We start from the raw sequence: 23,300 nt of genomic DNA on the forward strand, positions 1-23,300 counted from the left end.
TTTAAAATACTCCTTTTAACCAGTCGCTACATTGCTTTATTTGGGCATGAAGAAATTCATAGGGAAATAAAACATTCCAGAATGTCTCTTGAAATGTCTCTACAGAATCTCATTTAATATCTTGGATATTTCAACAAACTGTGATGTCACCCTGAAAGAGTATCATCATCGACATATAATAAATAGAAACAACTAACTTACTGCTCCATCTCACCAAACCCTGTAACGATATGACACATGGAAAATGATTCACATGAGTGATTCACACCGTTGGTTCATTCCAGTTCCATAATAGTGAACTGAATATTTTGATGGAAACACTCCGCTGACGTTCACAATCTTCCCCCAGAATTCCCTGCACACTGTACAACAATGGCAAACCTCACGTTCAATCATCATTTTTTTTGTAGGAAATATAATTAACCACAATTCAAAACAATTTACAGAGATTTACAGCATACATGGCGGGTCAGTTCGTCTGTCAGTTAAGCTTGGTTGTTAGTTAGCATCCTATCTCTGAGGGCCGAACAGCTGCAGTCACTTCCTGTACAGACTGATAACACTGATAAAGGTTTTTCAGCAGGTTTATCTTCGGCATACAATAGACCAACATAGTACACAATGTAGTATGTTTGACATTTAAAAAAGGCACCTTGAAGCTTAAGGAAATCCTGGCGTTGTTTTATGCTTTGAATTTGAGGGGGGTTCACACTATTTGATGGGGAAGTGGATGGGGCGGCTATTGAAGAGGTCAGCATGGTAGGTTACACAGGTGCCTCAATGAAAGGAAAGAGAGATAGCCATATGGTTCATAAGGACGTGTGGTTTGTCTGGGGGTTCCTTTGCGGTCCCACATTCACATGGACAGCGGAAATACAAACAAGAAACGTCGGGTCTTTCAAAACAATCCAATCTTCGAAAACAGAGCACCCATTTCTGAACACACAGCTAAAAAAGCTGTCAGGTAAAAAATGAAACCAACAAAATACTTTTGTTCTGCATTCCTCGAGGTGGAAGTCTCCTTCGTGTTCCCGAAAAGAGATGTGGCTACCAGCACAGAACATTCTCACCGGCTGCAGATTGGATCACACGGTGTGGTCCGAGGCCTCACAGAGACAACCTTCAGCAGATAGAACAGGCGGTGAGAATGTTGTGTGCCCCCTGGATCGGTGAGGGCTGTCCATCTTAGTGTCTGTCCCTACCCCTCCCTGGACGGTGTGGAGTTGGAGGCTGGCGAAAGGGAGGACGGCTCACAGCAGTGGCTGTAATGAGATGAACGAAACAGAATCAAAGCTGTTTGATGGTGTCCCGTTCATTCCATTCCTGCCAGTACATCTCGTCCTGGGGTTTGAAGCGTTGCCAGCCTCCACTGGTGGTTCTAGTTTCTTGTTCCCTCTGGGCCCTTGATGCTGGTGTCCACGGCCCCCGGTCTCAGGTTGCAGGATGAGGGGTCACAGTAGCCATTCGGGCCCGCATTGCCAGGAGGCCCAGGTACCCCAGGCTGGCCAGGAACGCCTGGAGGTCCCCTCTCCCCGTCACGCCCCTCCTGGCCATAACCAGGCTTCCCTGGCTCCCCTGAGGGTGGAGAAAATTGAGCTTATCAGACACTTCTGAGAACACCCACTATCTCATGGAACGAGGCTTGAACACCCACAACCTCAAGGAACGAGGCTAGAACATCCACAACCTATGGTTCACCTCAAAGAACAAGCCTAGAACATCTACTATGAGAACATGAGAACAACATATATTATCTCAGAAAATAAGGGATCCTCTAGGAGCTTGGAGAACAAATAATAACAAAAACTTGAACATTTAAAACCTCTCAGGTGAAGAACAGAACATCTATAAATGCAATGCAAATATACAAATGTAAGACTTACAAACTACAAACGAATATTGTGACTATTTGCAAGGTGTTATGCAGCGTCTAAAGAAGCAATTCATTTGAATGATTCTCATTGGTCCAGGGCAATGTCACTCACCTGGCAGACCAGGTGGTCCCGGCTGACCCTTAGGCCCACGCACTGTGGGACCTCTGTCTCCTCTATCGCCCATTTCACCTGACCCCCCCCCCCCAACACACACACACACACACAGACACACACACACGTTGATCAAAAAAGGGGGATAACAACAGTGCTTTGTGTGCACAAGCAGATTTTTGAGACAACTTGACAACACATCCTCTCCCCACCTTTGGGTCCTTTGAGTCCCAGTAGCCCAGGAGGTCCTTTGAGGCCAGGAAGTCCCCTTGCTCCGGCCTGCCCAGGGAAGCCACTGTCCCCTGGAGGGCCAGGTGGACCGGGACGACCAGGCTTGCCAGGAAGTCCCGCGGCTCCGGACTCTGGCCTCCTTAAACTGGCGGCCAACTGGGCCAGCTGCTCTGTGGGACCACGAAGGAAAACGGGTTTATGAAGCCCCTCTCTCATTCCTCCCACGAGGGAAAACGGGTTTATGAAGCCCCTCTCTCATTCCTCCCACGAAGGAAAACGGGTTTCTGAAGCCCCTCTCTCATTCCTCCCTTTTCATCCGTACCCTCCCGCTGCAAATACGCCACTTATTTCAGACAATTGTATATATATTGATGTGTGTATATATGGGGTCAAGGGTTCAATACAAAACTCCACAAGGCTTTTTTTTGCAGTGTTACTTCATCCTTCCCTAATGAAAATTCCTATAGATGCCACTTGACTGAGTTTTGTACGATATTCTTTCTCTCTTATAACAGACTTTGCTTTTTTTTTTTTCTTCGCTCTTAGCAATAAGTGCAGGTCTACTGGAGGTGAAATTAATTTTTCAGCACGTTGGGTATAAAAGAGTCATGAGCTTAAGAGGGGGGAGGAGGGGTGAGGGGTGGGGTGAGTGGGTGGGTTGGCGGGGAGGGGGGGGGGGTTACAAAACATGGGTTAGAGAACGAGACAGAACAGAGGCTGCAACTTGAAAGCATTTCTGGGGGTTTAGAGATCTTTCATCCTACCCCTCTCGTCAGACGTGTCAGGAAGCCGCCAACACAGACCGGCTGTAGTATAACAGTGGGGTTACCGAGTGTTTCCACGCTTAAAGGTAGCGTGGGCTACGCCGATTTAAAGAACACGGAAATAATGAGGCGCAAAAATGACTTGTTTGCCTTGGTTTTACCTTGCATAACTCGCATGCAGACTTGTCGGATGTGTTGATCGCTTGGTTCTTTACCCTGGAGGACACAAAAGAAAACTTTTGATGAACAGCTTTAATACACTGGATTCAGCTCCTTGTATTAATTTATCTTCTGAAAATTGGCGCAGTCAGCATATTTGTGAAGGGGGACATGTTCCCTCTATTGTCTTCAAAATAATTGTCAGTGTCTTGAAAGCTTTAACTTCGCAGCGCCACCAAAGGAGAATACAGACTAACAGAACAGATCTTTGAATTGTCTCCTTCGTGTGCTTCTAAAGAAATAAGCAAGCGTTCTTACATTGTAAAGGACAAGGGCACTTAATTACCAGATTTCTGTTAGGTTAAAATAATACTGAAATTGTGAATATGTTGCTAATGTCATTTCTGTGTAAGTGTGGTTTCTTACTTCTGGACCACTTAATAAGGCTACAAATGTGATTCCATTATAAACGACTGTTCACCTGGATGTACGTCATGGCTATTCCATCAGCCAATCAGTGCTGCATGAATATTATCCAATGTCTTTCCTAAGGAATGGCATATTTTATGCTGTCTAGACTGGGAAACGTTTGACTCCAGCCTCGGCTCCATTAGAGGTGAAAGGCCTACAGGTCACTTAGGCAGCTAGTGCAGGTTCACAGTGTTGGTTGTGGGTGGTTTTGGCTGGTTCTGGGTGGAGGTAGCTCAGTGGGTACCTACCGCTGGCCCCTGGGAACCCCTAATCCCGGTTGCACCCCTGTTTCCTTGCATGCCCCGCGGTCCGGGGGAGCCAGCCGGACCTTCGATGCCAGGCTGTCCCCTGCTGCCCTCCGGTCCTCTGTTTCCAAGCTCTCCCGGGTTTCCAGTCTGGAGTAAAGAGACACCACTGGTTCAGAGATACATTGCATGGGCCGGGCTGAGCATAGAAATCTAATCCATAGAATGGACATATCCATTGAGGTCAGTGGTGGCGTAACTAATGGAGTAACATTATTTCTGCATTCGTCATCGTTTTAGGGAAATTAAACCGCCTGTGCAGTGATCATAACTTTTCATGAGATGACAGCTTTTAAGTTTTGCTGCGAGTATTTCTTTTTGATTTTGTGTCACGCATTTTATGTTTTGAGACTCCTTGTGCCAGACGTGTTTTAGTGAAAGGGAATTCCGATTGGACAGAAGCACTCAAGCAATTGATAAAACCACTCGGTTTTGCTTGTTTGGAGCCAATCATTTCATTGGCCGTTGTGGGAGCAGCTCAAAAACAAGACTATAAAGACGCCAAAATGGCAGGCCGTTACATAACCTGGACAAAGCTTTCAGCTTCTCCTTATTAAAATGTAACCGTTTTTATGCATCCTTAATAAAGAAGACTTAGTTTCAACACAACTCTTGCGTTGGAATGAATATGGATTGTATTCATTTGAGCAGAGTCAGTTGTGTCTACTGTTGAAATGTTCAGTGCTGAAGTTATAATACTGAAATATGGCTGCTAACACATTCCAAGGGTGTAGAGCACAGGCCAGGGGTAAACATCATTTCAACTGCCGTCAATTCAGAAAGTAACACTTATTCCAATTCCACACGTTCCTGAAAAGTGTTGAAGAAAAATGTTATTAATATAGCCGTGTACCCCTGAACTGGCCGACATTTTTATGGAATTCACCCCAACCCTGTAACCTGTCTCAACTGTACTTTGTATCCCTAGTTTGGAAAATGTACGGCAAAAAATATGATAGAAAAGTGGTCAGAACTTACTGCTCCTTTGGGTCCAGCTTCTCCAGGATCACCCTATAATTGAAATGTCCATAACATGGTTCATTAGCACAGGTGGAGTTAAAACGTGTGAGTGTGAGGAGTTAAGGTTTCAATGTAATGATAACACGACTGAATAATGACAACTCACAACGTCTCCCTTGTCTCCAGAGTTTCCCTCAGAACCTTGTTCTCCCTACACAAACAAAAAAACAATTTAAAGGCAAACAAACACAAAACAATTTGGGTGATCATTTGTCAAGGATATGAAAAATGATCAGATGGATTATGAGTCATATCCACACCCAGCTGGTGAATCATGTAGTCGTTGTGAGCCAACAACAGACACTTTAAAAGCTGGTATCTTACCTGATCTCCCTTAGGTCCTATGTCGCCAGCTTCTCCCTGAGTTAAAATTGATAAGGTGGTTAATGTACAGGACAGGTCATACAGTGTCACAGCATTACCAGTTACACCGCCATGACAAGCTATGCCACAATAACAGCAACCGTCTGTTTATGTTTCAACTCAAGAGGGGGGCAAAGGGTCGTATTCCACTGCATTCGGCAACACTTTGCCGCTATATTAGCGAGCAACTAAGGCAAAATGAAGAAGTGTCACTGCACAGAAAACCATGGCAGCAAATGAAAACGGGTGATTTTTTGTGACAGTTGAAAATGTAACTGAAAACGAGCAGCGGGAGGAGGAGCAGAACGGCCTGTGGAGATGTGCTTTAGTGGATACTTGTCCATCTTTTCGCCGTTTTTTTCGGGGGTTCCCGTAACGAGGCAAGGCCTTATGCCCGAAATGGAGAGCACGGTGTGGGAGGTGTTGGGAGGTGTTGGGAGGGGAGTAAAATTAGATAAAATAATAATAATAATTATTATAAAACAGTACAATGTCCAGTAATTCAATGTCCTCTCAACTCACCCTCTCTCCCTTTACTCCTGGGAGACCTGGGGGTCCAGGAAGACCAGGAAGACCAAGATCCCCTTTAGATCCCTACAGTGGCAGAGAGGGAACTGTGAGGTCCGAAAGAACACAACTCTACAGGATGTGGTTCAAAAAGTACAGCAATGTATAGCATGGAGTCCTTTCTCTCAGAAACTATATCTACCAGCTCTCCGATCATTATAACACACACAATGACTCGCATGATGAGAAACACACACACACACACACTATGACAAACACACGGTTAATTAACTGTTCCCGGAGACTGCTGGCTCATGATCATGATTGAAAGCGCACAGGAAAGTATTAGAATTCCCTAAAACCTGAACGCAGCGTTGCTTTCGTATGCTTTTGTGTTGGTGTCTAGCCTCAGTGTGAATACCTTTGATCCCTGACCGTGTGTCCCTGAGAGGGAGGAATGTGAGAGAAACACACGGCTCTTTCAGCCAGCTGGCTTTGGTCCTGAATCTCACCGTACCTTGAAAATAGGCCCTGGGTGAGATCCTGAGGTCCTTGTCAGGTCTGTTCTCTAGGGAACTTCTGTGTAACCACAGTCAGGTCCACATTTAATTCATGAAATTGTCTGACCTTTCTTTTTTTTTATGTATTAAGTCATCCTCATAGAATGGTCCCCTGTTTAGTGGTGGCAAGTTAAATAATGATTTTATTTAAATTAAAATTATTTATGTACAACACTTACTGTAAACTTTACATTCCTCTTTTAACCTGTACTGTGATGGTTCATGTGATCAGTATGAGTACCGCTGTGTGTGTGTGTGTGTGTTGGAACAGTGTGTTGTAGCATTAGAACACAAAATGGTGTCATTGGTGTCCTTGTTATAACAGAGTCGAAAATGGGGAAAGGTTGAGGGTGTGGTAAGACATATTGTCATCCATTTTTATAACATATTGTCATCCATTATTACAACATTTCAACATGTTGTAATTGTCATCCATTATTACAACATGTTGAAATCCATTACTTGTGATTTCATGGTCTTTGGTCTCATCACTTTTTAGTTGGGACAGTGTTTGACTTGGTCCGGAACAGTGTTCTGATTTTAGGCAAACAGCGTTACGATTTCTTTTTTAGGCAAAGGATCCTGGATAGGTGCCTTTAATGGAAGCCTTATTAACACATACACTTTGATGTGCGATTTGTCAGTTCCTGCACTTATTTTATCCCAAGTCAAGGGTTGTTTTGATTAGTCATGATTGAAACACCATTCTGAAATGGTTTTCTTTCAGTTCACCTGGAATGAAAACACAATACAACACAATCCATCAGACAGATAACAAAAACAACAACATCAACAACTCACCCTGGGTCCTGGTTTGCCAGGGGGACCCACTGGTCCAGCTTCTCCACTGTCTCCCTAGTAAGGTGTCAGAAAAGAAGTACTGATTCATTCACATCGAACCCAACATGCAAAACGTTCTGCAATGATGTCCGTTGTGATCTGGTTGTAATGGGATCAATTGTAATCTAGCTGTAATGGTATCATTTGTTATCTGGTTGTAATGGTATCAGTCGTGATCTGGTTGTTATGATATCAGTTGTGATCTGGTTGTTATTATATCAGTTGTGATCTGGTTGTTATGGCATCATAGGAACAGCGTTGCCTGCTAGGAGTTATAATGAATGACAGGTCACTCACTGGTCCACCAATGGGTCCAGTGGGCCCGAGTTCCCCTGCCTCTCCTCTCTCTCCCTGCAGAGACACAACAATGTGACCGGTCGGTTACAGGATGAATAATGTTTTATGCATTCAAAGCATTTCACATTTTGATTTGGACTTTTCCGTTTCCGTCCCACTTACTGTTTTACCAGCAGATCCCATTGTTCCAATAAGACCTGGATCTCCAGAGCTACCCTGAAATAGAAAACCAGAAAGAGAGTTATTTATATTCAATCTGTTCTTGACAAACACACAAAGCAGGATATTATCATAATGTTGTCAAGAGAACCTTTTTCCAGCTGCATAGATGTTTTTGTTCACTGACAGTTTTCCACTGGGTTCCTATCTTTCTAATTTGAGTGCATGGTGCAGCAAGATTCCTGCAGTCTGTAGAAGAATTTTGATGCGTACCTTCTCACCACCAGTTCCTTTTGGCCCAGGTGAACCAGGTAATCCCTAGAAAGGAGACAAGATATTGACAAAAACTTATAATCCACACTAACAATTATTATTATGTAAAATACTGAATAACTCAACATTTATTTTATTAATTTCAAACACGAAAACCTCACATTGTAAAACTAAAGAGCAAAAGGAATGGTTGTCAGATGAAAATAATCTTCAAAAAATGCTAGAGACAGAGGTGTACAGAAGTAAAGCCAATCAGAACGCCTGTTGGTGTGAGGTCAAAGGTTCTACTTACAGGAAGCCCCTGAAGCCCCACCTCTCCCGCAGACCCAGCCTTGCCAATGGCACCCTGTGGAGAAAGAATTATGTAGGTTGATCAAAGTTTGGCATTCCTGTTATAATCTTAACCTGACAGCTCCTGCTGATTCCCAGTTCTACCAGCGGGAATCTCATGCCATAGTGGACACATAAGGTTTCTGTTATTGGTCTCACCAGCCTGACTGAAATATGACAATATGTATTTCACTTCTGTCCACACAAAATTTATAATCATTTGTCATTGCATAAACAGACCTTGGCTCCCGGCATTCCAGGAATACCCTCGCGACCATCCACACCTGGCAAACCCTAGACATGAAAACAGGACCACAGCAATCACTCCATGACAGGTGTTAACGTGCTCCCATAAAGGGCTCCACAGCCTTAAGGGCTTTGTGAATCCATGAATCCACAACGGACATGACGCGCCGTGACGGTTAGTGTTGTAATAACACAGTGGTACTCACGCCCTCTCCCTTAGGCCCAGGTAGACCTGTGATTCCTCTTCCACCTTGAGGTCCCTGGATGAAAAGAGGACAGGATTAGGAGGCAACAGTGTCATGCTCTCTTCACACGCGTGGACTGTGGCGCCTCAGGAACACTTGGGTTACGGAACGGTTGTAGATCTGCAAAGGTACACTACTGCTTTTCAAATGCCGGCACAAAAAAAGCCTCGGAGGGGTGAACAGTCCTCTCCAGAGAAAGTCTGAAGCAGTACTAATGTCCATCACTAGGCACCGCCAGAGGAGCACTTGTCACCCCTCCGAGCCTGGTTCCTCTCTAGGTTTCTTCCAAAATGTTGGCCCCTCTTAAGGAGTTTATCCTTGCCACTGTGCTTCAACACTGTTGTTGCTTGCTCCTTGGGGTTTTTGGCTGGGTGTTTTGTAAAAGCACTCTGTGACAACTGCTGATGTGTAAAGGGATTTATAAATGCATTCGACTGAACCAGCACTGCCAATCAAATCAAACAGCATTAGCGCAGCCTGCCTGTCTGCTGCCTGCTGAAAAAGGCATGGTTGATTTGTAAAAGGACTTAACCGTATATTTAGTAGAAATAAAAGGCTTTTTGCTACTTTACCATGAGGTACGGTGCTGGCATCGACACATTACATAATATGTCTGTAGGGTATTAAAACCTCACCTCTAGCCAGACACTAAGCAAAAATATTTCACCATGTTCAGTTTCTTTTCTCATTCTGATACACACCTCATCACCCTTCGGACCTTGTTCACCCATTATGCCTCTCTGGCCTTGGTCACCCTGACAACACAGAGAATACACATTTTCCAAGTCACAGAGAGGACGTCTTTTATCAAGAACACTACACCAATTAGTGAGGGCATTCATTGTCCATTTATTGACTGATTCTGTGGACGGGGAGTTCGGTTTCGGGGGACTTACAGTGGCCCCCGCAGCTCCCTGGGAACCTGGATCTCCATCGTGTCCTCGTGGTCCCTGTGACAACACAACGAGGTTTACAAGCAACAGACTCAACCTGACACAAAGGACGGGAACACCAACCAGGATTAAAGTAGAAATAACTTTAAAAGGGCCCTCACCAGTTCACCTTTGGGCCCCATCATCCCAGTGGACCCTCTGATTCCCTGAGGACCCTGAATCACATGACGGCAGAGTGGCCAATTGTCACTAACGATCACCACAGGCCATCTGCCATGTTATATTACAACATTGAGAATGTTTCATGTGTTCTATTTAAATGAAGGGAGGTCAATGAGAGGGTTCTACCGTCGGGCCCTGGGAACCACGGTCTCCTGTCGGCCCCTGATCACCCTCCTCACCCTGCAGACAGAAGAAACAAGACATCAGATGAAAACCTGTGGCTGACACAGACATGAGGACATCAGTAAGATGAAAACCAGTGTCCTGACAGAGACGTGAAGACATCAGTAAGATGAAAACCAGTGTCCTGACAGAGACGTGAAGACATCAGTAAGATGAAAACCAATGTCCTGACAGAGAAATGAAGACATCAATAAGATGAAAACCAGTGTCCAGACAGAGACGTGAAGACATCAGTAAGATGAAAACCAGTGTCCTGACAGAGAAATGAAGACATCAATAAGATGAAAACCAGTGTCCAGACAGAGACGTGAAGACATCAGTAAGATGAAAACCAGTGTCCTGACAGAGAAATGAAGACATCAATAAGATGAAAACCAATGTCCTGACAGAGACGTGAAGACATCAGTAAGATGAAAACCAGTGTCCTGACAGAGAAATGAAGACATCAGTAAGATGAAAACCAATGTCCTGACAGAGACGTGAAGACATCAGTAAGATGAAAACCAATGTCCTGACAGAGACGTGAAGACATCAGTAAGATGAAAACCAGTGTCCTGACAGAGACGTGAAGACATCAGTAAGATGAAAACCAGTGTCCTGACAGAGACGTGAAGACATCAGTAAGATGAAAACCAGTGTCCTGACAGAGAAATGAAGACATCAATAAGATGAAAACCAGTGTCCAGACAGAGACGTGAAGACATCAGTAAGATGAAAACCAGTGTCCTGACAGAGACATGAAGACATCAGTAAGATGAAAACCAGTGTCCAGACAGAGAAATGAAGACATCAATAAGATGAAAACCAATGTCCTGACAGAGAAATGAAGACATCAATAAGATGAAAACCAGTGTCCTGACAGAGAAATGAAGACATCAGTAAGATGAAAACCAGTGTCCAGACAGAGAAATGAAGACATCAATAAGATGAAAACCAGTGTCCTGACAGAGAAATGAAGACATCAATAAGATGAAAACCAGTGTCCTGACAGAGAAATGAAGACATCAGTAAGATGAAAACCAGTGTCCTGACAGAGAAATGAAGACATCAGTAAGATGAAAACCAGTGTCCTGACAGAGACATGAAGACATCAGTAAGATGAAAACCAGTGTCCTGACAGAGACGTGAAGACATCAGTAAGATGAAAACCAGTGTCCTGACAGAGAAATGAAGACATCAATAAGATGAAAACCAGTGTCCTGACAGAGAAATGAAGACATCAATAAGATGAAAACCAGTGTCCTGACAGAGACGTGAAGACATCAATAAGATGAAAACCAATGTCCTGACAGAGAAATGAAGACATCAGTAAGATGAAAACCAATGTCCTGACAGAGACGTGAAGACATCAGTAAGATGAAAACCAATGTCCTGACAGAGACGTGAAGACATCAGTAAGATGAAAACCAATGTCCTGACAGAGACGTGAAGACATCAGTAAGATGAAAACCAGTGTCCTGACAGAGACGTGAAGACATCAGTAAGATGAAAACCAGTGTCCTGACAGAGACGTGAAGACATCAGTAAGATGAAAACCAATGTCCTGACAGAGAAATTTAGACATCGACAAGATGAAAACCAGTGTCCAGACAGAGAAATGAAGACATCAATAAGATGAAAACCAGTGTCCTGACAGAGACGTGAAGACATCAGTAAGATGAAAACCAGTGTCCTGACAGAGACGTGAAGACATCAGTAAGATGAAAACCAATGTCCTGACAGAGAAATTTAGACATCGACAAGATGAAAACCAGTGTCCAGACAGAGAAATGAAGACATCAATAAGATGAAAACCAGTGTCCAGACAGAGACGTGAAGACATCAGTAAGATGAAAACCAGTGTCCTGACAGAGACGTGAAGACATCAGTAAGATGAAAACCAGTGTCCTGACAGAGAAATGAAGACATCAATAAGATGAAAACCAGTGTCCAGACAGAGACGTGAAGACATCAGTAAGATGAAAACCAGTGTCCTGACAGAGAAATGAAGACATCAATAAGATGAAAACCAATGTCCTGACAGAGACGTGAAGACATCAGTAAGATGAAAACCAGTGTCCTGACAGAGAAATGAAGACATCAGTAAGATGAAAACCAATGTCCTGACAGAGACGTGAAGACATCAGTAAGATGAAAACCAATGTCCTGACAGAGACGTGAAGACATCAGTAAGATGAAAACCAATGTCCTGACAGAGACGTGAAGACATCAGTAAGATGAAAACCAGTGTCCTGACAGAGACGTGAAGACATCAGTAAGATGAAAACCAGTGTCCTGACAGAGACGTGAAGACATCAGTAAGATGAAAACCAGTGTCCTGACAGAGAAATGAAGACATCAATAAGATGAAAACCAGTGTCCAGACAGAGACGTGAAGACATCAGTAAGATGAAAACCAGTGTCCTGACAGAGACATGAAGACATCAGTAAGATGAAAACCAGTGTCCAGACAGAGAAATGAAGACATCAATAAGATGAAAACCAATGTCCTGACAGAGAAATGAAGACATCAATAAGATGAAAACCAGTGTCCTGACAGAGAAATGAAGACATCAGTAAGATGAAAACCAGTGTCCAGACAGAGAAATGAAGACATCAATAAGATGAAAACCAGTGTCCTGACAGAGAAATGAAGACATCAATAAGATGAAAACCAGTGTCCTGACAGAGAAATGAAGACATCAGTAAGATGAAAACCAGTGTCCTGACAGAGAAATGAAGACATCAGTAAGATGAAAACCAGTGTCCTGACAGAGACATGAAGACATCAGTAAGATGAAAACCAGTGTCCTGACAGAGACGTGAAGACATCAGTAAGATGAAAACCAGTGTCCTGACAGAGAAATGAAGACATCAATAAGATGAAAACCAGTGTCCTGACAGAGAAATGAAGACATCAATAAGATGAAAACCAGTGTCCTGACAGAGACGTGAAGACATCAATAAGATGAAAACCAATGTCCTGACAGAGAAATGAAGACATCAGTAAGATGAAAACCAATGTCCTGACAGAGACGTGAAGACATCAGTAAGATGAAAACCAATGTCCTGACAGAGACGTGAAGACATCAGTAAGATGAAAACCAATGTCCTGACAGAGACGTGAAGACATCAGTAAGATGAAAACCAGTGTCCTGACAGAGACGTGAAGACATCAGTAAGATGAAAACCAGTGTCCTGACAGAGACGTGAAGACATCAGTAAGATGAAAACCAATGTCCTGACAGAGAAATTTAGACATCGACAAGATGAAAACCAGTGTCCAGACAGAGAAATGAAGACATCAATAAGATGAAAACCAGTGTCCTGACAGAGACGTGAAGACATCAGTAAGATGAAAACCAGTGTCCTGACAGAGACGTGAAGACATCAGTAAGATGAAAACCAATGTCCTGACAGAGAAATTTAGACATCGACAAGATGAAAACCAGTGTCCAGACAGAGAAATGAAGACATCAATAAGATGAAAACCAGTGTCCAGACAGAGACGTGAAGACATCAGTAAGATGAAAACCAGTGTCCTGACAGAGAAATGAAGACATCAGTAAGATGAAAACCAGTGTCCAGACAGAGAAATGAAGACATCAATAAGATGAAAACCAGTGTCCAGACAGAGACGTGAAGACATCAGTAAGATGAAAACCAGTGTCCTGACAGAGAAATGAAGACATCAATAAGATGAAAACCAGTGTCCAGACAGAGAAATGAAGACATCAGTAAGATGAAAACCAGTGTCCAGACAGAGAAATGAAGACATCAGTAAGATGAAAACCAGTGTCCAGACAGAGAAATTAAGACATCAATAAGATGAAAACCAGTGTCCGGACAGAGAAATGAAGACATCAATAAGATGAAAACCAGTGTCCTGACAGAGAAATGAAGACATCAATAAGATGAAAACCAGTGTCCCGACAGAGAAATGAAGACATCAGAAAGACGAAAACCAGTGTCCTGACAGAGAAATGAAAACATCAGTAAGACGAAAACCAGTGTCCGGACAGAGAAATGAAGACATCGACAAGATGAAAACCAGTGTCCCGACAGAGAAATGAAGACATCAGAAAGACGAAAACCAGTGTCCTGACAGAGAAATTAAGGCATCAGCAAGATGAATAACTGTGTACCACAAACCATGAAGATGTCAGTGAAATCAGAGTGTATGATATATTATGAAGGAACCACTAAAATTAATGACAGTATATGACTGATTACGAAGACATAAATACATCTCTCAGAGAGGACTGAAAGATGGATTTTTAAAGTTAGCAGAACCTTATGTGAAGATGTTTACATTTTAGTATGTTTTTCCTCTTATTTATACTTCTCTTATTTACGATTATGCTTAAAATGTTTTCAATCTTTCTAATCATTAGCCTAATGTTCCAAAACACCATAAACGGCCTCAATAAAACTCATGGACTGGAAATCAATGTTCCCATAGCTTAATAGCGCAGTCAGACATACACAAAAACGCTTTTCAATCCAATTAAGTTCAGCACTGATCATGCTGCTAATTTTGTGTGCGTCCTCTCAGCATTCCCAAGAGAAGAACCTGAAAGAGACCAGCGAAAACCATGCAGGTGCATCTTGTGCAAGACATGCTGAATGGATGGAGCCCTTTCCAGTGCATGAATGGGTGGAGACTAGGCGCTGACTGACAGGCAATAAATGGAGGAATAGCCCCCCTACAGATGCCATGTCTTAATATGAACCATTCTGCAGCAGCAGGAAAATAACCCAGGAGTAACAAAAATGTTGATTTGTCATGTGAATAATCATTCATGAAGAAATACTGCAGGGCAGCGGTGTGCAACTCTGGCCCGCGAACCCAGTTCCAGACCTGGACACCAGGTGGGCGAAAAATACTAACGAGGCAGAGCAGAAAACCAGCAGGCTCCGGATCTCATAGGGTAAGAGTTGAATACCCCTGTTGTAGGAATTGCTAAATGTTTTGTTGGGCCAAATCAAGCCAGAAAGCTTCTAGTGGAAATTACAAACTTTACAAACCTCATCAAACCACACAAAGTTTGAATCTCCTGTTGTTTAGAGGAAACCCTGCAGATTAAGATACAGCCTCTGATGTTTAACTGTGTGCAGAACTGTACCACACACAGCATGTGGCTAACAGAGCTGAATGAGTATGCGTTAGCACGGCATTCTACATCAATCATCAACGCGTGTCCCAAAAAGGGTCTGCTTTTCCACTATAAACTGCACTTCTCTCGACAAGGGCAAATAAGTCTCTGGTCATTAGTAGTGGACTTCGTAGGGAATAAGCTATGATTTAGGTCACAGTCATGGAAGACACTCACAGGCATCATCACTCACAACCATTCTGAATGCAATGAGGCAAAAAAAAAAAAAACACAATCATGTAACTGAAAAAAGCATGACGTTTTCTTGGCCCTGTGATTCGTATGATTTAGATGATTTCACACATATTGGTTGGTTTTTTCCAATTGCATTTCATTTTACATTTCTAAACCCCTTACCTTGTGGCCTTGTTTCCCTGGCTCTCCCGATTCCCCTTTGACACCTTTGTGACCCTGATGAACAGACAGAACAGGATGGAAAAACCAATGATTAGCCAGGAACGCCGCATCGGCCGAAGCAGTGAGAGTCGCCGCCGGGACAGTAATGGATGACTGCACTTATGGGGTCAACCTGTCACACCAAGTGACTGGAAAGTCGCTGACCCCTGACCCCTCACCCTAGACTTACTTTCATGCCGGGGAGGCCAGGATGACCAGGTGTCCCAGGTGGGCAGGAATTAGAGCACTAAACAGTAGAATGACAAAACAACATTAGGAGGTCACTAAGCATGCACACCAAACGCTGAGTTTTGTAGGACTTGGAATCAGCAAGGTCTTACCAACTCTGCACTCAGATCCTGCATTCCTGCTGCACCCTGAAAAAAAAAAGATGTTTTAGACAACCGTTGATCGGTTGATTACGAAAAGTAGCTGAGTGCCGTTTTGACCTAACACAGTTGGCATCCGGCCACACTGTCTACTAGGGCCGGTCCATCCATCACCAAAGCGGGAGACACAGTTTTTCATTAACAACAATTTCCCTCTTAGACAGTTTTAGTGGAAGGAGGGAAGAGCTGAGGTACTTAGTTTCATCTCAGACAGCGTTAGTGGAACCTGTGAAGGGCTGAGGTACTTAGTTCCATCTCAGACAGCGTTAGTGGAACCTGTGAAGAGCTGAGGTACTTAGTTTCATCTCAGACAGCGTTAGTGGAACCCGTGAAGGGCTGAGGTACTTAGTTCCATCTCAGACAGCGTTAGTGGAACCTGTGAAGGGCTGAGGTAGTTAGTTCCATCTCAGACAGCGTTAGTGGAACCTGTGAAGAGCTGAGGTACTTAGTTTCATCTCAGACAGCGTTAGTGGAACCTGTGAAGGGCTGAGGTAGTTAGTTCCATCTCAGACAGCGTTAGTGGAACCTGTGAAGGGTTGAGGTAGTTAGTTCCATCTCAGACAGCGTTAGTGGAACCTGTGAAGAGCGGAGGTACATAGTTTCATCTCAGACAGCGTTAGTGGAACCTGTGAAGAGCTGAGGTACTTAGTTTCATCTCAGACAGCGTTAGTGGAACCTGTGAAGAGCTGAGGTACTTAGTTTCATCTCAGACAGCGTTAGTGGAACCTGTGAAGAGCTGAGGTACTTAGTTCCATCACATACAGCGTTAGTGGAAGGGGGGAAGAGCTGAGGTACTTACTCTGGGCCCTACAGGGCCACGAGGTCCAGTCGGTCCTCTCACTCCTATGGAGCCCTGTGGTAACAGACATATTTATGAAGCTTAAACCATCAGTTATGCCCCTTTCATTCACCTATGACAGTGAACTTGCTAATTGAGGCTACGTCCTACACACTCAGAAGTACTGGTGGGTACCTAAAAGGGACCAGATGCTTGTCACGGGGGGAGGTTCCTTTTTGAAAGACAACTGTGTACCTTTTAGTGCCAGTCCATTTTTGTACCTTATCAAATTGTACCAGCAAATGACCTTTCACATGTTCTCAATGCTGCAGGGTCCAATGCAGCCCCTACCCTTGGTACCATTTCTGTTGGTCAAAAGGTGCTCTTCGGTCCCCATAAAGACCAAAATTGCACCTTTGAGGGAACATTTTTCAAAAGTGTACCTATAAGTACAGAACTGTTCTTGTTTCATACCTACATTTTTGAGTGTGTACTTATACATACAGTACTCAGCACTAAGAATCTAAATTCCAAACATTTGATGCATGAGCTGGATTTAAATGTTCCGGTATACCAATTTTTTGTTCTGGGCATCTTTATATTTAAAAACAAGTGCCTCAAGCAGAAGAAAAGGGCAGAGAGGCAGACACTTCAGTTTAGTGTTAGGAAGAGGAACTGTCACAGGAGAATGACCGTGTCCCGACTAAGAAGCTAAACGTCTGGCGGATCGTTAGGTCACAGAGGTCAGTCACGGCTACTCACAGCCGGTCCAACTTCGCCCAATTCACCGGGAAGTCCTCCTGGCCCAGGGGGTCCCTGTTCAGAGAGACATCATATAAAATCAACGGGTATTTAGAAAACACCTGTTTACTTCAGCAGTTCTTATAGTGTGCTTTGACAGTGGGATGCCGGCAAAGATCTACCATAGGATTACTGTTTTCAGCAAGGTCACCAGAATAAGTATTAACTGTGGGTGTATGCATTGTAACACCCTTTAGTATTATAATGTGTGGAAGATGTGGTAGTGATATTGTAAATGACTTACAGGGGGTCCATCTTCTCCAACACCCTATGAAGAAAAATAAAACACGATCCAATGACATAAGGCTCTACGGTGTTCATACAGGCACTATAAACTGTTTACAAACTGAGTGCTTCATTACAGTGTTCCATTTCAATGTAGTACGGATGGACCCTCAAGGTCTTCAGTATGTAACTATTGCTAAAACGAATAGATGGTTTAAATATAGTTGATATAGTAATAGTTGAAAGAGAATAACGAAACTTACGGCTAATCCACGAGGTCCAGGTTTCCCAGGTTCACCCTTTAGCACAGGAAAACACAGCATTTCAGGTTGATAGAAGGTTTAGTACGCACTGTTAACCAGACTGACTAACTGGTGAGCAATCTGGGGTATCTGCCTTGTTCAAACCCAACACTTGTACTGCTGGCCTCAAGCACACTGAACATAAGACCACTGGTAAGAGAATTGCTAATGCAGTGAATGAGCTACTGGTCCTCCATCCAGCCAGCAACGTCAGCCATGCATGCAGAATACATCAAATCACTTTGTTATTAAGCTTATTTCCATTTCCACAAAAAAACTAATTCAGTGTCTTTCTGTGAAATGTACATTTTCTTTGGATAAAAGCATCCTTGAAGTTGCATATATTACATTGATTCACAAACTATAATATTCTAGCCAAATCCTTAGAAACATTTGGAAATGTAAGTGGTATCATTGTCAAAGACAAACCAAAATAATTCAGTATCCTTTTGATTCCTAGGCTGTAATATTTTCACCAGTTTGTTCCTTCTTAGACAAATCAATGGATCTAAGTAATTATTCTAACTAGGGACTTAGTTATGCAAACATCATGAAGACATGCTTTCATTTGATCAGAATCACACACTACAGTTTCATACTTTTTATCCTCGTGTGTCCTAGCCAACTTTCTTCTTAGAAATTACTAGAGATCTCAGACGGTCTGAATTAACATTATAACCGTTTAATCTTGTGACTAAAAGCCTGACCCATACAGAGTGCATTTAACCCATTAAATGAACCACCAACAATGACTAGTTCATATTCTTTAGAAACCAAAATACAGAAAAAAATGATTAAAACTAGGAGAGACTCATTAAGTAAGAAAGTTTTCATTTGGGTTTTTGTTCCAAGGCGTTTTTTAAAACATTTTTCCTTGCGTGTCCTAATTAACTGACCCGGACGCTGGGTTTTACTCTGGCCTCATTCCCCACGGAGATTACCCCGAACTCTGACAGGGAGTTTAGGGATTAAAGCTCATTTCTCACGAGGAATCGCTTTAAGCGTTGTAATTGTAATTCCTGCTGTCTCTGCAACCAACAGTGGACAAATGGACGTTCAGCAGCTTGGCTCAGTCACTCAGATGAGGGTTAGTGAGTGAGTAATCACTGTCTTGCCAGCCGATATGGTCCTTTGACAATGAACCTGATGGTAACAGATCTTCTTGTGATGTCATGCATATTCCTACGGTCATTGGACAAAAGGATAGCCTGGTAAAACACGTCTGGGTGCGGTTCCTCACATCAATTTCCAGAATGATTGCCAGGACAGCAACAACAGATCTGGGACCAGGCGGTCTGAGGTTCTCTGAAGCAGAAACATTAAAGGGCTCATTAGTGATTAATTAGTTACTCACTTTCTGTCCAATGGGACCGTCAGGACCTTCGTCTCCAGCCGGGCCTGTCAACCCCTGCAGAGAGAGGACATGAGGAGAGAGGACATGAGGAGAGAGGACATGAGGAGAGAGGACATGAGGAGAACGAGAGGACATGAGGAGAGAGGACATGAGGAGAACGAAGAGAGGACATGAGGAGAACGAAGAGAGGACATGAGGAGAACAAAGAGAGGACATGAGGAGAACAAAGAGAGGACATGAGGAGAACGAAGAGAGGACATGAGAGAGGACATGAGGAGAGAGGACATGAGGAGAGAGGACATGAGGAGAACAAAGAGAGGACATGAGGAGAACGAAGAGAGGACATGATGAGAACGAAGAGAGGACATGATGAGAACGAAGAGAGGACATGAGGAGAACAAAGAGAGGACATGAGAGAGGACATGAGGAGAGAGGACATGAGGAGAATGAAGAGAGGACATGAGAGAGGACATGAGAGAGGACATGAGAGAGGACATGAGGAGAACGAAGAGAGGACATGAGGAGAACGAAGAGAGGACATGAGGAGAGAGGAAATGAGGAGAACGAAGAGAGGACATGAGGAGAACAAAGAGAGGACATGAGGAGAGAAGCTTAACTAATATATAACAACTTAGCCAAAATTGTCATCTAATAACTAATACATCAAAATGTAGCCCTAACTTTGATCTAATAACTAATACATGACAACACAGCCAAAACTGTCAACTAATAACTTATACACCACAACATAGCCAACACTGTCATCTAACAACACACCACAACATAGCCAACACTGTCATCTAACAACACATCACAACATAGCCAACACTGTCATCTAACAACACACCACAACATAGCCAACACTGTCATCTAACAACACACCACAGCATAGCCAAAACTGTCATCTACAGTAATTAGTAATACATCAAAACAGAGCCCTAACTGCCATCTAATAACTAATACATGAAAACACAGCCAAAACTGTAACCTAATAAGTAATACAACTTAGTCAAAACTGTCATCTAACAACACACCACAATATAGCCACAAATAACTAATATATCATCAAATAACTAATATAATACAACCCGCTGTGACTGTCCTCTAATAACTAATACATTACAATCCGCTGTGCCTGTTATCTAATAGCTAATACATCACAATCAGCTGTGCTCTGGAAAGCTTTGAGATGTAGAAGGCCTTGAGATGTAGTATGAATTCACAAGAGAATATCTACCAACACATTTTTTACACAAACGCCCTCCTTAAAAAGGGTTTTAGGGTTTCTTAGGATTGATATCTCAAGGAAAACCCTATAAGTTCTTCAAACAACCTTTAATGTGGGGTAACCCAACAAATGATTTATGGAACACCTTAAACCATTTCAGGTCTTCTTTACCTCATAATAAATGTAGCTGTGTATTTCGGGTCATTTTATGTCGACTACAGGGCTAATGGAGTGTGGTAGAAGCGCTAAACAGGGCTGTGCATGTGGGCAGGGCTAAATGATGTCCCTCCCACAATGTGAAATAGGTATCTAGCATGCTGCCGTCCACAATGGCAAAGCTCTGAATAGCATAGCCTTTTCCCTCCACCTTTGCTGACATTTATTTTTCAAAACTAGCTGAAACAAATGCTACCTTGGATTACATTGATTTATGATGGATCATGTTCAGTTTGTGTAGTTGGCATCTACTTTGGAGTAGGCTTCCTCGCCACAACACGGTCGGGAGACCAGGACAAACTGAACTCTATCTCTGAGACACATGATGGCTCTTTCTCTGAGACACATGATGGCTCGCCCTAATAACCCACATTCCTCTTGTCCAACTCAAACAAGCCCCACTGACAGGTGTCATTCCACACCAGTCTGAGGATTCTTAACGGGAGACGAGAGAAAACACCAGTTCAAACATTGCTGGGAACGGATTCACTCAGGAGTGTCAGAAAGAATACTGCCCAGCAATTTAAAAAGATCATGTCACAGTGACCTTTTGCAATGTTATCCGTTTGGAAATAAATATTCATAAGCTTGATATTTTACTGTCTAGGCTAAGTCACTTTGTGCAGATTGGTAAAGGGTATCACTATTTAAAATCAATTGTGTCTTAAATATCCTAACATAAACATCATCAATATGCATACTTGAGTATGTTTTTGGATATTAGGACAACCAGAGTGCTTTTCTGAAGCACTCTGGTTGCTCCAATTTGGATAGAACTATAGTTGATTAACTTTAGGGCGTGTTCTGGCAGTATGTGAAATTGTGTGTGGTACAACTTTGAAAATAAACTGTGACTCTGGACTAAAACATATTGACTTATTGGTTCTCAACATCCTCTGCTTTGTGTTTTTTACCCCTTGCAATAACCCTCATAAATTTCAGGATATTCATATCGTCCTGGCCCTTTTCATAAAGCAAGAGCCTGCATTTAAAATCAAGAGATGCAGCTGCGGAAACGTACCGTCCGCTGGCTACTGTACTGCAGTACAGTAAAAGCCACCGACGTCTGCTGGTTGTTCTGAGAATGACTACCAGCGTTACTCATCCGCTCCTATCAAGGGGTCAGAGACGACAAGGGTGCCGACTGTTCACAGACGTTGATGAGGATACTTACATCAGCCCCAGGCAGACCTGGCAACCCAGACGATCCTGGTTTACCAGCGTCTCCGTCCGGACCCTGACGAAACAACAGAGGGAACCCACCCAACAGAAATCACATGTCATTGAAAACAACACGCACCGCATCAACATAATAATTAGTTTATAGTTATTGTACAGTTGAAAATATTCAAGTTCATCATTACAGCAGGGCCATCCTCTCCGTCGTCTCCTCTTTCACCCTGGAACAGAGAGAGGAGATTGATCAGTAACGCGGCCGTAACGGGGGATGTCAGAATATACACAGATCTGGCCTGCAAGTCTTAGTTTAATTTCCAGTTTCCAGGGAAACATTCTGCCACGGTGTTTGCAAAACTGGTTTGGGACCCAACACTGATCACTTATTCACCACGTATGACGAACATCAGTTAGGAGATCATGGACCTCTCGAGAATCCGTTGCAAGCGCGGGTTGCAACGGAGAGTTTATCGTTTAGAATACGATAACGTCTGAGGGAACTTACAGCCACGCCATCAATTCCCGGGACACCGGCAGGTCCTGGAGGGCCAGTGGGTCCAAGGCTCCTCTGGACAAACAGAGAGGCGAACAATAGGATCTGTTATTATGGTTCTACATGTTGCAGGCGAATGGACATGCAACCGCGTAGACGGGATGCACGGTGTGTCTAACTAGAAAGGGAAAGCCTCTAATGCATACATGGCAGACTTGTTTTCGGCATAGCCAGTAATAATGGATTCCAGTAAGAGCAGGTGTATAACAGGCATGGCAAAGTAGGCATAAGTTGCCAACGCAGCTCGAGTTCATGTAATAGTGCATTATGAAAATAAATATTTGCTCTGTCACAGTCAGGTATTTACAACAACTGCATTACTGTCCTTTTTGTTTTGTTATTTCTTATCGATTGACCAGCTTCAGTAGCAGGACGATAGGGCCTACTAGCTGCAATATTGACACGTGTTAGTTTGTTCCATATCAATACATTCATGAGAATAACGTCATGCAGATGAGCACACCTGAAGTACCGCTTCGTCAGTCTGAAAGAAGAGAAAAACAGGTGTGATTAGGACTTACTTGTGCGGAGCAAATGAGGACAAGCTGTAGCAAAAGCACCCAAAGAAATGGCCCGCGAGCCATAGTTTCCCTCTGGTCTCCCCTGTCCCCAAAGGCAAGATAGGGTAAAAAGTATTCCTTTTTCTTGGATGAGTTGGGTTGACGGACCCCCTGACGAAAAGTCACCCAACTGA

General features: G+C 43.3%; 1 protein-coding gene across 1 annotated transcript; it reads right to left on the reverse strand.

The window, feature by feature from the left end:
- Positions 1–568: 568 nt before the first annotated feature.
- col9a1b (collagen, type IX, alpha 1b) lies at positions 569–23,284 on the reverse strand. The gene is made up of 32 exons (XM_010867150.3): positions 23,128–23,284; positions 22,559–22,621; positions 22,242–22,277; positions 22,052–22,114; positions 19,434–19,487; positions 18,041–18,076; positions 17,797–17,820; positions 17,514–17,567; positions 16,773–16,826; positions 15,926–15,961; positions 15,775–15,831; positions 15,546–15,599; positions 9,997–10,050; positions 9,810–9,863; positions 9,652–9,705; positions 9,457–9,510; positions 8,717–8,770; positions 8,505–8,558; positions 8,227–8,280; positions 7,935–7,979; positions 7,665–7,718; positions 7,503–7,556; positions 7,167–7,220; positions 5,821–5,892; positions 5,260–5,295; positions 5,042–5,086; positions 4,894–4,926; positions 3,859–4,005; positions 3,142–3,196; positions 2,198–2,386; positions 1,986–2,063; positions 569–1,575 (listed from the first exon to the last, which is right to left on the reverse strand). Exons 1-32 carry the CDS (start codon positions 23,188–23,190, stop codon positions 1,379–1,381), a joined length of 2,031 nt encoding a protein of 676 aa, XP_010865452.1. The 5' UTR covers positions 23,191–23,284; the 3' UTR covers positions 569–1,378.
- Positions 23,285–23,300: the final 16 nt, after the last annotated feature.

This window comes from Esox lucius, chromosome 5, assembly GCF_011004845.1.
Source record: "Esox lucius isolate fEsoLuc1 chromosome 5, fEsoLuc1.pri, whole genome shotgun sequence".
In the NCBI taxonomy this organism is placed as follows: Eukaryota; Metazoa; Chordata; class Actinopteri; order Esociformes; family Esocidae; genus Esox; species Esox lucius.

Excerpts from the sequence above, each read along its gene's own strand:
- col9a1b (XM_010867150.3), bottom strand. The coding sequence starts at position 23,190 with ATGGCTCGCGGGCCATTTCTTTGGGTGCTTTTGCTACAGCTTGTCCTC. Across the intron at positions 15,600-15,774 it reads CTGGCCTCCCCGGCATGAAA|GGTCACAAAGGTGTCAAAGG; the intron begins GTAAGTCTAGGG and ends TCTGTTCATCAG. Across the intron at positions 4,927-5,041 it reads CTGGAGACAAGGGAGACGTT|GGTGATCCTGGAGAAGCTGG; the intron begins GTGAGTTGTCAT and ends TTTCAATTATAG.